The sequence below is a fragment of the Gymnoscopelus microlampas genome (genome assembly GCF_963454915.1).
Source record: "Gymnoscopelus microlampas genome assembly, chromosome: 16".
Lineage (NCBI taxonomy): Eukaryota > Metazoa > Chordata > Actinopteri > Myctophiformes > Myctophidae > Gymnoscopelus > Gymnoscopelus microlampas.
In genome coordinates, this window is record NC_139953.1 from 16,729,667 (window position 1) to 16,745,213 (window position 15,547).

General features: G+C 40.3%; 2 protein-coding genes across 2 annotated transcripts; one reads left to right on the forward strand and one right to left on the reverse strand.

Moving 5' to 3' along the window:
* The first annotated feature begins 5,168 nt into the window (after nucleotides 1–5,168).
* Nucleotides 5,169–8,060, forward strand: LOC311063156 (NF-kappa-B inhibitor alpha-like). The gene is made up of 6 exons (XM_084082408.1): nucleotides 5,169–5,457; nucleotides 6,064–6,169; nucleotides 6,478–6,685; nucleotides 6,843–6,931; nucleotides 7,058–7,318; nucleotides 7,566–8,060. Exons 1-6 carry the CDS (start codon nucleotides 5,213–5,215, stop codon nucleotides 7,593–7,595), a joined length of 939 nt encoding a protein of 312 aa, XP_083938534.1. The 5' UTR covers nucleotides 5,169–5,212; the 3' UTR covers nucleotides 7,596–8,060.
* A 1,900-nt stretch (nucleotides 8,061–9,960) lies between these two features.
* Nucleotides 9,961–14,857, reverse strand: LOC311063324 (proteasome subunit alpha type-6). The gene is made up of 7 exons (XM_084082699.1): nucleotides 14,678–14,857; nucleotides 13,747–13,841; nucleotides 13,394–13,475; nucleotides 12,614–12,769; nucleotides 11,906–12,084; nucleotides 10,977–11,071; nucleotides 9,961–10,206 (listed from the first exon to the last, which is right to left on the reverse strand). Exons 1-7 carry the CDS (start codon nucleotides 14,751–14,753, stop codon nucleotides 10,149–10,151), a joined length of 741 nt encoding a protein of 246 aa, XP_083938825.1. The 5' UTR covers nucleotides 14,754–14,857; the 3' UTR covers nucleotides 9,961–10,148.
* Nucleotides 14,858–15,547: the final 690 nt, after the last annotated feature.

The following is a 15,547-nucleotide window of genomic DNA, read 5'->3' on the forward strand; positions in this document are numbered from 1 at the left end:
CATTGTTTTGCATTACTATTCTTGTAATAGTATGCTAACTGTACACCATTGTAGATAGTATTTATATTGCTTTTTTTGGCTATATATTCTGACTTTTGAATCTTCATATTTCTTTTGAATATATTTAATTTCTACTATTAATCATCTTATCCACAATGTTGAGGAAGCTCTAAGTACAAGAATGTCACTGCCTGCAATGCTGTGACAGCTCTATTGTAAGCATGTGACAATTCACTAGCAAGGGCCACACTACCAACCAGTACACGTTTAAGGATTTTATTAAAGAAAATGAAAACAAACCAAATGGAGGAAAATTAAATTAATGAAATGAACGGAATGGAGTGCTTATCAGGATGGGGGGTCCCAAGTTCAAATATGATTATTTTGGAGGGTCAGGGCCTGAAAAGATTGAGAACCACTGGTATAGGTGAACAGAAGCAACTTGACTGGAGATGACTGGGATTGTGGGTGTGGTCCTGCTCCTGAACTTCTGCTAAGAGCTCCATTAAAACCCTTGAAAACCCTTGAACCTAACTCCTAATTCACACCATGTCCTCATCACTGTCTGTAATCCAACTGAAACCAATGTTACACGTAAGACAAGATAACACAGGCATACATAATTACACCCCATTATATCAGTGTGTAGATTGCTGAATGAATACATTGATTTGATAGCAAGTCCCACTAATGAAATGACTAACAAATTAATACAGACCACGTCATGGGATAACATGCCGTAGAAATAATAAATACTAAACATACAGTAGTCATTTTCACATCTCCCCACACATCTAGAAACTCGAAAGTGGGAGTACTCATTGTGAGCTGTGGGTACAGATTTGTTGTGCCACTGTGGGTACATATGATCTCCCAGAAATAGAAAATGGAAACTGCTTTTCCGCAATTTCATCAAATATGACTATGAGACAGACTTGCAATGTCCACTGAGTGATTTCTGAAATAGTGGAGTAATATCTATTTCCAGTATAAGTAGCTGTGAATGACATATGACAACATGACACATCTGGATCTTGTAAGCTAAATGTTACGTCATCATTCTATTTTCAGCTGTTTCTGAAGAAGAACAGGTCAAAAGTTACAACTGGAAACCGTAACATAATTTACACAATCATGTATTTTCTCAGCAGCGAAACACATCATAGTGATGACAGAGCATTAAGGCTCAGAAAATAGCTGATCTACAAGCTCATAATGCATCGCTTTGAAAGTTTGTAGATCTAATATTTTCGGCACATAACATCGTCATATGAATACGTATACGAATCAGGCTTTGAGCGACGATTGTAGAATGGTCAGCAATAAAGCAGCTGACCGTGCAACATTGTCTCAGACAGAGTGCACTCTGTTGTTCAACAACAATGTAAAGTTGTATTGCTGCTGCCCTACAGAGTGAATGAAATTCCTTTCATGCTTTTCAGAATGCTTACCCCTAAAGTTGTACATTTTAAAAGTAAATTATGCGCTTAAGCTTTCCAAAATCTTTTGAAATAAAGCAAACTGAAAGGTTTTCATTATTGTACAAATAGGCAGGGATCTCATTCCAAACGTATAGGCTAGGCTAGAGCAACATTAGCTGTAAGGTTTTAATTCCAAAATAACATAACATAAAAAGGTTGTTGGCCATCTGAAGACATTTCCTTATATGGTAACAATGTAGACTGTGTACTGTGTAGTTATATTTCTCCAAAATATTTCTAAAATGTTATGAGGGGGAAATTCAGATATACTGTAGGTGGGCTTCACATTGTTGACAAAGTTAGCTGGATTTTTTATTTTACTACTGTTCTCTGCGAGTGACACCGCCATGTGATGAAGTATACATTATAGCCTTACTCACCATTGTTTGAGGACATAATCATGAGATAATGTCACTTTAACAACACACAGGTACTGTAGCCAATATACTTCACAGTTTATTGTCACATATCACACACACACTTAACAATGAAATAGGAATAAGATAACATTTGATGAAAAAGGTTAAATAATTGTAATAAAAGGAATAATAAACAAAGTAGCCATACAAATAGTCAATATCAACAATTACTAGGCCTACTGTCTGTATAATCAAGTAGCGTCCATATACTGACCAAAGGTATACTGAACAACGGTATAGCGTGCAGTGCTTTCCCTGTGGTTGGTGTCCATAGCAATCAGTAAACACAAGGCAAGGGGTGGCACTTCCACAGTTCGTCAATATTTAGGTCAGAGACGTAAAGTGGAAGTTCCTGTATTTCAAATGTCTACACCACACATCCATAATATACACTAGTAACTTTGCACACACGCACTACACTTTTTCAAATTGACACATTCAGGAGTGGAAATAAAAGTCAGTACGCTTTGCCCTAATTATTAGACGTAGAAGAATAAAGAATGTCAGGAATTTCAAAGCATATACTTGAGTCATTCAGCAGAAGAGAGCAACTCAGAGAAGAGGGTGCCTGCCTGCACAAGTGATGTCTGTCTGACATGACGCACATTCACACACATACAAATACAATAGCTGGTTACTTCTATCACACCCCTGTTGGGGCGTGTATTAGGGCATTTCTTATGCGTGAGTTTGTGTGCATAGAGTATCAAGCCCAGGCTGAGTATCGCCCCTTACAGGTGTGAATGTATTATTGCCCTTGGTTACGGTTGCTATGATCTCAATAAGCACAGTGCAAACAGAAGCAGCCCTGGGGATTTCAGTTCAAATGTCAGTGCGACAGAGCGGTAGGTGCAGTCACGCACTTTGTACTTATATACGTTATGCAAGAGAAAAGGAGTTTCCTCTGTACCTCTTGCTGGTTGCATTTCTGTCTAATAAAGCAGTGGTTCTCAAACTTTTCAGCCTGTGACCCCCGAAAATAATCATATTTGAACTGGGGACCCCCCTACCGGATAAGCACTTGGAATGTAGGAGTTGAGGCATTCGAGTTAGATGCAGATAGATATTGTAAAAATAGCAGATCTACAAGATCGTAGATCTGTAGATCGGCTATTTTCAAAATGCTTGCCTCTTTCTTAAATTATTTGATAATTTGGTCAAAGTTTGACCAGTTTTTAAAGAATAGTTTGTTGTTTACTTTTGATGCCGTAATCTGGGGACCCCCCCAAAATCATGTGGGGACCCCCACTGTAATAAAGTATTCAAAAACAATCCCAAAAGATTCACATATTAAGTATCGGTCAGATATTAGACCATTTGCAGAATCACATAGGAAGTTTGCAGAAAAGGGGAGCCATACTTTTCTTCACACTGCAAGGGAATTTACAGAAGGCTGTAGGCTACTCTGTACATCCTGATGCAAGTGATATGTTTTACCAATTTCCCCCTGTATAAAATGTGAAATGCAAATAAACATTCATTTGACACACATTTTAGTTAGAGGTTATGCCTCAAAACAAGAGCACATGAAAACTTGAAATGTTATGCTTTTCCCAATACAGTGGTTTCCAGGATCAAACCTGTTCTGTACAGTATTTTGTTTCCAGAGGCATGTTAGGCATTTGCAATACTAGAAGGGTAAGTCCAGAACAACCTATTGTGGAATGCACATTGTTGCTTTCAGAAGGGAGTCTCCATAGGAAATTTAGAATGTTCCTCCCCTCCTCTGCGTTGTCTTATGCGCCATACGGTCAGTCTGTATAGGCTACTGTAACCTTGACAACATGTTAAACTTCTGGCCCCCCATGTATTGATTTTATATTGTGTGTGTATTTTATGTTACTGTATGTGCACCCATTCTCAGAGGCAAAAACATGTATGTATTGATTTTGCCATTACATTTAAATCATACCATTTAAAACACTTTTAACCTGGCATCCCTATTTTGGGCATGCCATTATATATAGCCTATCTACAAGCTCACAACGCAACACACATTTTAGCAACTAAAATAGTTGCATACTTTTGCAAAGTATAAAATAGGGATTAAGTGGTTAATTGTAATTCAAAGTCATAACAATTCATTACTTACAGGTATGCAGACCTGGGCAATATCCAATATGACAAGTGTTTGCTTGACATATGCTCCATAATGCCACTTGGCAGTCAAACTGCAGGGGATAGATCAAGCACACTTCAAGGAGATGAAATATTTGAAAACATTTTGGAAATGAGGATTGCTTGAATCTTTTCCAACCCCCTGCAGTTAAACTAAACGGAATGCACTTTATTCTTGTCCCATGTGTGTTACACTGATACAGATTAAATTCTCCTTACAAAACACAAAAGCTAGAAAAGGTCATCCAAGAACCATGTTTAATAATCATGAGTGCTGGATAAAGCTTGATTAGGGACCCTGAAAGTGTTGAAGAATTTCACTATTAAAAAAGTGTACAAACCCTGTATAGCCTACTACATGACGTTTTACAGTATCGGTAATGATCATTACTGGCCTACTGTTGTTGGCTTTAATTAAAAATTATTCTGAAAGATGAAAACATTTGAATATGTGATACTCATTAATTTACAAAAAAATAAATGTGGTCAAGATAACAGCAGTCTTTGTTGTGTATGTAGTATTTCTACAGCAGTATTGATACTTTTACTTAAGTAAAACATCTTATTGTACTTTTTCCACCACTGCTCACAGGCACAAGCAGTGAAACGTAGGCTACAAGGCTACTACAAGATGTGCTTCAAATGCAGGTTTGCACATGACAGAACTGACTACTCATGATTAATAACAATGTAGTTAATGTCATTAACAATGTGGAACGCATTGTTAATGACACATTGATTGGCATATCACACCTGCGTGCATTCTAAACCTCTTTGAGTTTACTTATTATTAGGCCAATGGCAGGGAATGGAAAATGTGCAACAATGTCGCTCAGTTACCCTTATCCTACCACTTGAAACAAATAATTTCCCCCAGTTAGAAGGGAATGCTTCAAGAGTCTGACTAGGGACTGTCTCTCTCTCATTCATTCATGACAATTCATTGAAAGCAATAATAGCATATACAGGTAAAAAATAGGTGTCTAATAGGAAACTACAATTCTGAGTATATTAAGGAAGGGGGGGATTTTTCTCACAAAAAAGCACAAATAGTTGTGATTTCCCTACTTTGGCTGGAAATCCCCCAGCTCCTCCCACTTACTCTGAACAAAAGCCTCCACCTCCTTCTGAACGCAGCATTCGACTCTGAACCTCGCACTAGTAAAGGATACTTCTACTGTAACTCTCTACAACATGGACGTATACAGAGTGTCAAATCACAACCAAATGGATTACTTCGATGATATGGAGGAATCCAAACATGGGAAAATGTTGCCCTGCCAGGACGATCGCTTTGACAGCGGCCTGGATTCATTGAAAGAAGAGCTGGCCAACGACTTTGAGGAGCTGAGCCTGGCGTCGAGTTGTTGCGACCAGCCCACCATCAGCCCCAAGGATTATGAACCCTGGAGGACTGCAGTCACAGAAGACGGCGATACGTAAGTTTGATTTATAACATTATTGTACGAAATTAAACGTTTGCAAATTGCAATCAACTATCAATTAGTTGTTTTTTTTGCAAATCTGTCATTTTCTTTTGCATGAGAATCCTGCAACCACATTGTGCAGATCAAATGCATTTTTGCATCAACGTGCAGATATACGCAATAAAACACATCTAAATCATGTAAAAAGACAGAATTTAGTAGGAAAACAACAGGTCGTCACAAGTGGATGCAATGCCTATTCAGATTGTGTGTGTGTGTACTTTGGCACGGAGCGCGGAATGGGCGGAGCCAGTAGTCCTGGCTGTGCGTGCGTGCGCGTTCAGGAAAGTCCCTGGCGCCGAGCCAGCAACTGATAGAGCGTCAGATGTGTCAAAGACACTGCTCAGTGGAAAGAACCCCAGAAAAGTCCATTATTGCGAAACGCTCGACTTGCTCACTCACAGGCTTTGTTCTTTTTTTCCTCCTTTTAAATGTCTCAAACCGCTTCCTCTGAGACTGTGTGTGCGTATTCTTTGAAACTAAGGCACTATTTTAATAACTCTTCCTCTCTCTCTGTCTCCCCCCTCCTTCACCCCCTCCTCCTCCAACAACTCACAGGTTTCTTCACTTGGCCATCATTCACGAAGCCACTGAACACGCCAACCAGATGATCAAGTTGTCACACAATCACCCCTTCCTCAACGCACAGAACCACCAAAGACAGGTAAAAACAACAACAGCAAAAACTCAGTATTTAGTATTTAGGGGGGAGCCCCCCCCCCCCCCCACACACACACACACAATCACATTTATTAACCCATTTAGACCTGTTCATCAAAAGTAGCATATCTACAAGGCCAAGCTTGAGCTTGTGGATCTGCTACTTAAGCTATTTTTTAATTTGAATCCTAAAAAGTTGTTCAGAAAAACTTAGGTAGGGTTTAGAAGGCTTAGTGAGTAAATAGGCCTTACAACTCAGCACACTGTATTGAGACTCACCAGTCCACCGTATGCATTTCCCCCCCTCCTCAGACTGCACTCCACCTAGCAGTGATCACCGAACAGGCCCAGTTGGTGGAGAAGCTGTTGAAGGCCGGCTGTGACCCCCGGCTAGCGGACAACAGCGGGAACACGGCGCTCCACATCGCCTGCAAGAAGGGCTCCCTCACCTGCTTCAATGTAATCACCCAGAACAGCCCCCGCCACCTCGCCTCCATCCTGACATACCCCAACTACAGTGGTAAGTGTCTGGCGTATTGCTTATCAGAGTCTGAATACAGAATGTCGACCTAAGTGCAAAAGCGTATATATAAATATTTGTACACACACACACACACACACACACACACACACACACATGCAAGTCAACTGACCCGCTCTTCTGTTTTCCTTCACAGGACACAACTGCCTTCACCTAGCGTCCGTCAATGGCTACCTTTCATTGGTGGAAAGCCTCGCCCAGCTTGGTGCCGATGTTAATGCACAGGTAGGTTTTGCCGAGCTAAAAAGAATCAAATTCATACATAAAACACAGTATCCTGAGATAGATTGAGATCTAAATACTCTGTCACATGCAGAAGGGAACTGACGTTATTCCATGTGTTTCCTATAGGAGCAGTGCAGTGGCCGGACAGCGCTCCACCTAGCCGTGGACCTCCAGAACCCGACTCTGGTCCGCTGTCTCCTCGCCCTCGGCGCCGACGTCAACTGTCTCACGTACGGGGGCTACACGCCGTACCACCTGACCTACGGCCGCCACAGCGAGGACATCCGCTGCCAACTGTACGAGAAAACGTCCTGCGACCTGAGGGAGCTGCCTCAGAGCGAATCGGATGAGAGCGACGAAGAGGAGCATAGCGTGTCTGATGAAGAGGTCAGTCAGTGCAAACAACAGAATTATGTAGGGTTTTTACATGCCTGATACATAGTATTACCTGAATACAGACGTTCTAATCTACACAAAACCACTCAAGTCCTGTGCTGACACATAAATTATAGAACATATAAGTAAACGCTTAAAATGTCTGTATTTAACAAGGTCTCCAATACTGATTCTGACTTAATTATAGTTGCATAATTGGATATAGTCTTAATGGCATTTCTTATGTTTGTTTCCACAGATGTACGATGATATAAAGTTTGGAAAGTAAAAGAGAAGCATTCCAGTCCTGGTGGTGTAGAAGATGCTTGTGGTTGGTGTAGCCACAGTCCAGCATGAGCGTGGGTGGGATCCGTCCTCAACCCACCCAGGAGGGGTCACTGGTCGTGTCCAACGTTCCAGATCTGGCCAATTGGGCCACAGATGAAGACAGAAGACGGTGTCTATTCTGGTCCAGTCCAGTCCAGATCGCAGAAGTCAGAAAGGTCCAAGGACGCAAGACAATCACAATACAAAGAAGATCCTGACCTCAGAAAGTCCTCCTAGATATATTCATGTGTATATAACAGAAAACAGACGTGTAGATATACATATATAAATATATATAATATATTGTAAATAGAAACACACAGATATATATTTTTATACTTGTGAATACATTTTTCATTGTGAATTCAAACACTATTGAGGAAAAAAAGGAATCAATATGAATAAAATAAGCTTTTATGAATATGAATGGCTTTGACGGGTCTGTTTCCTTTCTCAATTGCTCCATAATGGGTTTAATTTCCTTCACTTTGAGGCTGTGGGGATTCACGGCAGTTCACTTTGTGCAAACATAGTGCCCCTGAGTCTGGGTATACCAGCACTAAACAAAGCGAAACGGCGACAAGGAAGAAAGGAGTCATGGTACTTTTTTTTTGTTACCAAACTTTTGAATGAATCTCTCACCCTCACACTCTTGAAACAGTCTGGGATTTCCTTGCTGGGCGAGGTCATTAGGTTTCTGAGTCAGCATTGAAAGTCCCTGGGCGGCATAAGAGGAACAATCTGTACTATTCCACTCTAGTCTGGAACTACTGTACCACAGAATATGCATTTAGGAATCAGTACTAGTGACTAGAAATACCCAGGATATTTTGCGAGGAGGAAATATTCCTTTTTACCAAGATGTGAATTCTAGTGTGCAACCTATTGCTAAGTTATGCTGACTAGGAAATGTCAGTGGTGTCTGGGAAGAAACGTTTCCTTCTCAGCTGATAAAGAGGTGCACAGTAGACATAGCTGGTAATGTATTTATCTAACTGCATTTGCTAGTGACCTCTTTTTGTATCTCACACCTATTCACAAAACATCCATGTTTACCTCTCCACTGGCACGGTATCCCAATCAACTGTGACCTCCTCTCAACAACTTGTGGCACTGGAGGAAAAAGTCCCCTGAGCTAAGCTTAATAGCAGCAATGTACGTAAATCTAGCCTGTAATTGGGGCTGTAAACATCAACTAGGCTGTAGTGTACTGTACTCCCAGGGGGTTTTCCAAGAGGTCTGACTCATCTGTGCTCCAACAAAAGACTCAGCGGTTCCTATTCTTCAGGTGACCCATCCTTTCCCCACAGGAGAAGTGTGTCATTCCTGAAGGACAGCGGTATTTACCTGCAGTCTTGTGAATCTTTGGGACTCTTGTCAGTTTCGTCAAAGGACAAACGACACCCACTCCTGGCCACAGAAATGGAGAGCACTGGGTTTTTATTCCCAAAGGACTCAACTCTGGTCCCTAATTTCTATTCTGATTTACAGAGGATGTGTGTGTGTGTGTGTGTGTGTGTGTACGAGAAAGAGCCAGAGAGAAGAGGAATTGGTGGGGGTGTGGGTGCGGCTAGAGGCGGAAGAAGAGACTATGGGAAGTGGAATGAAAACCCCCGTGTGCAACCTGTTGACAAGTTAAAGTCCATCACCTCTGATCACAAGGTGCTGAATGAGGCCACACAAAATGCTGACCTAGATGGACTCACTGACAGAAATGCTGAGCCATTTCTTCCTAGAATGACATGAGTTTTTAATAACCACAGTAAGCATCATAAGTGCTAAGGCCAGGGAATTATAAGTGCACGTGTCTGATCAGAACCCTACATGGAACACACCTTCGTATGGAAAGAGAAACCATTTGTTTTCATTTCTAACGTCCGGTGCTTTGAAAAGTAACCTTTACGCTTACAGTACATGAGCAGAAATACACCTTCATGCTATATAAACATTAAGTCAAATGGGTCACAGTGAGCCTGTAGTAACTCTACCACAGAGATGTCATGTGACTTAGCGCATTCAGAACCACAACAGGAAGCTCACAGGCAGAGATGTGCTTGCACAGCTCAAGAAGACCTCGTCTAAATTTCCCCTACTTCTAAATTTGACTAATTGAACAAGAACTAGATTGCAATGCCATTGAATAATTATGTTTGTTCAATTTCTGTGCATAAAATAAAAGCCACCTACTGAAATATTTAGAGCATGAATTCAATGTAAAATATTGTAAAATTCAAAACCCAAACCATCACACATGAAGCGTCATTACTGCTGTATAACACCATGAAATTTAACTAGCAGACGTATTAACTTTTACTCCAAAAACCATTTATTATTCAGTGAAACAGGGGGGTAAATGTACAGCAAACAAGTTATTTTTACTCCAAAATCTTTTATTGTTCAATGAAACGGGGAGGTAAATGTACAGCAAACAAAGATATCACCAATCTCCATGGGGGAACTACAAATCCCGTCATGCTCTAACTTGCTCCATAGGGTGAGGCGGGTTTCAGCTAGCTCAGTCTCTCTCTGCGAGGGCCATCAGGTGGACATCTACCTCAGTCTCTGTCAGAATCCTGAAGGGAGACATTAAGATCACATTTACACAAGTGGACTCTAAAAACAGGACTATACAGTAGTTGTAAAGACACATTGAGAGAATGTTAGACATTAGGGAACATAATAGGAATATGGAGAGACAGAGTCATCCGTCAGCTCTGTGTGTTTATCTGGGGTAATCTCGCAAACCACTGGACCAATCAGTGCCACATTTCTTGTGCACACTGCCAGTAGGCCAAGGAAGCGCCTCCACATATTGTTAGGGCAGTCGGCAGTCAGTTTAATATATGTATTCTTAGAATGTTGTTGTAACAAGCTGAAATAGCAGATCTACAAGCTCACAATACATTTTTGAGTGTGTGCATTTTTCAACAGATGCATTTATGAATGTAAACAATTCTGACAATTATGCAAAAAATAATTGTGATTATCTCAAATAATTGAGATTAGGCGATTATGTAGTAATTGTGACAGGCCTACATACTGTACTGTGTGTAGATGTTTTAACCATCTACGGTACATACTCAAATTTGCTGAATATGTGTGTGTGTGTGTGTGTGTGTTTGCGTCACCTAGAATTGTGGCTGGCACATAACATGATCTATGTGAACATGTAACGCGTATCTGCATGGTATAAATGGCATCTACACAAATTGATGACGTGATACAAGGAGTGCTGAGTCCTAGGGGGGGTGAGTATGAGGAGCTGAGTTATCAGACTGTGGCAGAAAGTAGGGAGGGAGTCAGCCGTCCTGACTACAAGGGGGAGAGCATGTCACAGCTTTACCTGAACTTGTGGTCGTGTGTTGTGACAACTCCCACCTCCAGCTCAGAGGGCTTGAAATCAATAGACAGAACTGTTGACAGACATGAGATGGCTGTCTGTTGGGGGGAGAGAGAGAGAGATGAGATCAGATTGGACTGCACTTTATTGACCTGACCCTGCATGGGAATATTCAGTCATTACAGCTGATAAGATATACAAGAGTAAAGGTCCATGAAAAACAGAAACATATAATCAGTATACATTAGACAATGCATCCAATAAGTAATAATGTACAATAATAGTACAATGGTTCCCCATTATAGCAGATCGCTGTTCTGTCTTTGTTTACGTTGATATGGAAGCATCAGCTTGTAAGCTAAAGACAAGCAATATTTGTTATAACAATTATTTATTTTGATCGTAATTTGCTGTATATAACTGGGTTATACAGTGAGCCAGTGATCTCATAAAATAAAGAGAGGCTTCTGGGTGACACACCCTGAAGCCAGACCAATAATGACCGCCTCACAGTACATTATCCTTCACATGTAGTATACACAGTACAATTCTCAGTGTTCATTTAACTATGAAGAGGGTACAAATGGAACAAAATCAGCTTAGTCACTCCTGAAAACCCATTTGTATAGATTTATACTTCTTTTATGAAATTCTTTTCTATCGATTCTATTTATTATTATTTTATTTATCTCTTTTGCCTACAAAGCACATTATAAACACGGTTTAAAAAAGGTGCTGTAAATAAACTTTGGCTATATTCAAAAATAGCAGATGTACAAGCTCATGAGCTTGTATATCTGTTATTTTTTTTTAAATCCCTGGCACAAAATATTTTGAGCAGGGGAGGGGGGTCCGCAGCCAAATACATATCATTTTGGGGGTCCTTGACATGAAAAAGTTTGAGAACCACTGATATACAGCAACATGTGTACCTCGATCGTTTGTTCAAACGTCCAGTCGAGTTTCTTTTTGACTTTCTTCTCCAGGAAACTGGTGGCTTCTGTCTGCTTGACCCCGGCGGCGGTGGCCTTGAAGCCACAGTAGTAGCCCGCTGGATCACACTTGTACACCTGAGGGCCGTTCTCCTCGTCTACGCCGATCACTATCATGCCTGGACGACACAGGGACCAAGGTTTAATGTAAGTCACGTGGCCATTACTGACTTACTTTTTTCAAGAGCTTGTAATGCGATTACAAACTATCAGAGCAATTGAGATAGGCCCTTAAAAAGTAGTAGCTCACCTAAAACATGACTTATTTTCTATCAATTACACACCCCATGAAACCTTGAATTCAAAGAGATTTTTTTGTTTTTGTTGCATTCCTGAGGCAATAATTTCATGCGCGGGTCATCGGTCAGTAGGAGACTCAATTGATAGAAAATAAGTCATTTTTTGGGTGAACTACTCCTTTAATGCTGTTGGTGAAAGTCGACTAGGTAACTAAACTCATGTTGGAGGTCGACTGCTGCTGATGAACTGCCATCACTTAATGAATTATTCTATAATTATACCTGTTTTTGTTTAACTGTACAAAATGGTGCTTGCCTAGAAAGCGTATTATTATGATGATTATTATATGATTATTATTATCATTTGAACATCAGAAACATCTGCGGCCACAGACGGCCATTCACTTACAGCAGCCCAGTGGTCTCATCTCGGCGTTCTGTGTGTAGACCTGTGAGATGTCTGCCATTCTCTTACATAGCATGTCCACTGGGATTTCGTAGCCGTACTTGTATTGCCAGTTGGCCGACTCATAGCGAGCTCGCTGGACCTGGGACCGACTGTCAGCTGTTGTGAGACATACGGCAAGGGTGAGCAATGAATGAGCATAGGTGTATGGAGTTCTAAAACTTTTTCGTAACTCAAAATTATTCCAACATCTTTCAAGATTTTCCAAAAATGTTAAAAAATAGCATATCTACAAGATTGCAGCGTGGCACGAAGTGACGCACCGTGAGCTTGTAGATCTGCTATTTTTGAATAGCCAACGCAAAAATCTAAAATGACACAGAATGATGCTTTCCCAAATTGAATGGATTAATCCATTAAGACCAGGAAGGCATCTTCGTAATTTTAAGATTTCTTTGGCTATTCAAAAATAGCAGTGCCGCGCTATAAGGTTGTAGATCTATTGTTTTTGAAAAATCGTGAACATTTGTGCAAATCTTTGAATACAATTTTTTTTAAGCAAACATTTGTAAAATACTTTGTTCCAGTGACCTCTGGAAGCAAAGATATGAGTTACAAATGTTCACTTTAAAAAGTATATATATTCAAAGATTTGCAATTTACGGTGCCGCGCTATGAGCTTGTATATCTGCTATGTTTTGAATAGCCACAGAAATCAAAAAATGACAGAGATGCGTTCCCGGACTTAATGGGTTAAGCAACACTGGTTGAATCAGTTTGTACCTGTCATCCCAGACATCACACATCCAATATTGTTTGTTATTCTGAAGAGGTGGGTGACTGTGGAAGCATCTAGAAGCTTGTCCTGTCACAGGGAAGAGAAAAGGTTGAACAGACTAAAGAATGTATACTGTATGTATCAGACGCCGTCTTACTGAGTTGACAACATATCTCATCCAAATATTGGCACATTGGGAGATTAGGTGCCAAATGCTTCGTGGGATGGTCTGGGAAGAGCACGTGCATTCAGCCCAAGACCCTGCCACGTTTAGTCACCTAATGATTAGTACATTTACAATCACACAGAGGAAACTTCAAGTGTAAAAGATGGATATAATCTGAGTGTATGAACATACCGGTACTTTTTTCTGTGTTACAACAATCGCACAGTCCTTCCCCCTGACTGCTACCGATGTGAGTCCACCTTGGTTTATGGCTTTGAAAGCATATTCTGCAAAAAAATTACAACATACACAGATTAAACACATATGTTGTGGTCTTAGTTTAATGACATAATAGTTAAAATGACAATTATGAAATATTGACCCAATTGGGCAGACGACTTCCACTAAATACCATAAACCAATTAAATTGGTTAAATTAAATTATTAAATGAAAAGACCCTAACTGCATCAAAAGTAATCAACAAACGATACTATAAAACTGGTCAAACATTGGCCAAATTGTCAAATAATATAAGAAAGAGGAAGACATTGTGAAAATAGCAGATCTACAAGCTCACAATATTTTCACAATATTTATCTGTGGGAACTGAGTCCAAGTAAACGTAATGCCTCGACTCCTACAATTCTAAGTGCTTGTCAGGGTGGGGGGTCCCCAGTTCAAATATGATTATTTTGGAGGGTCCCCAGTTCAAATATGATTATTTTTTGGGGGGTCATGGCCTGAAAAGGTTAAGAACCACTGCCACAAACAGACATTTGTCATTTTACATCAGCTACATTTTCATCAGCTACAAAATTACACTTTATTATCAATGAATCAACTTGCTGGGGTGCATCAGTAAACAGCCATGCTAACTGTAGCCGGCTAGCTGTCTCTCCTGTCTTTTAAACATAAAAATGCATAAAAACAATAAATAAATAACAATAACAACTACCACAGCATTCACAACACAGTGGCTTATGTTCCTCAATCAGTCTCAGTAACTGCTTGTTGTTGTTGTTGTTTATATCAGCTCGAGGCTAACCGAAGCATGACAGAGCATTTAGCTAAAGCTAGCCGGTTTGTTCTGTGGATTAGAAGCTCAGTGAGTTAAATACTAACCGACTTGGTAAAGTCTTCCTTCAGGAGAGAATATAGTGATGTGACGGTCGAAGCCTGCACTGGAACCACGAGACATTTTTGTTATTATACACTATAAACAAAACTCAGTCGTTCGTCTAAAATATTTTTATTTGACAAATGTTTTTCCAGTTCATGCAGAATGATGAGTTCACCCGGATGTTGAACTGCACGGAAAAACAACTACATCCGGGGCGTGAGAAGCTTGAGTTTCCCTGGCAACAAGGAGACATATTTGCATCATCCACTCTGATGTCTGTTCTTAGTCCCTGGCTGGCAGTGGTGTAAACTGACTAAAGTACATTTACTCAAGTACTGTACTTTTGAGGATTTTGTTTTGCTTTACTGTAGTAGAGTATTTCCAATTTTCAGTACTTTTACTTCTACACCATTGCATCTCAGAGGCAAATATTGTTACTTTTATTCCAATACGATTATTTGAAAACTTTAGTAGTTACTTTGTGAATTTGGATTATGTATGTTTATACAAAACATACATTAACCACTTCACCTATACATTTTGGCCATTTGAAAATAGCCGATCTACAAGCTTGCAATGCCTCGCAAAGCGACGCATTTATATCAGGGGTCTTCAACAGGGGGTCCGGGACCCCTAGGGGGTCCTCAGAGTTACTACAGGGGGTTCGCCAAATCTTTGTGTGATATGATATTTATTTTTTTACATTAACCACTTGAACCCTAGCATCCTTTTTCTGAGGAGAACTTTAACCAAAATTAGCAGATCTACAAGCTCACAACGCCTCGCAGCGCGAGGCGTTGTGAGCTTGTAGATCGGCTACTTTTGGCAAAGAGTTATAGGTGTAGAGGGAAAAGAGAGCAGCAAAAGTCCAT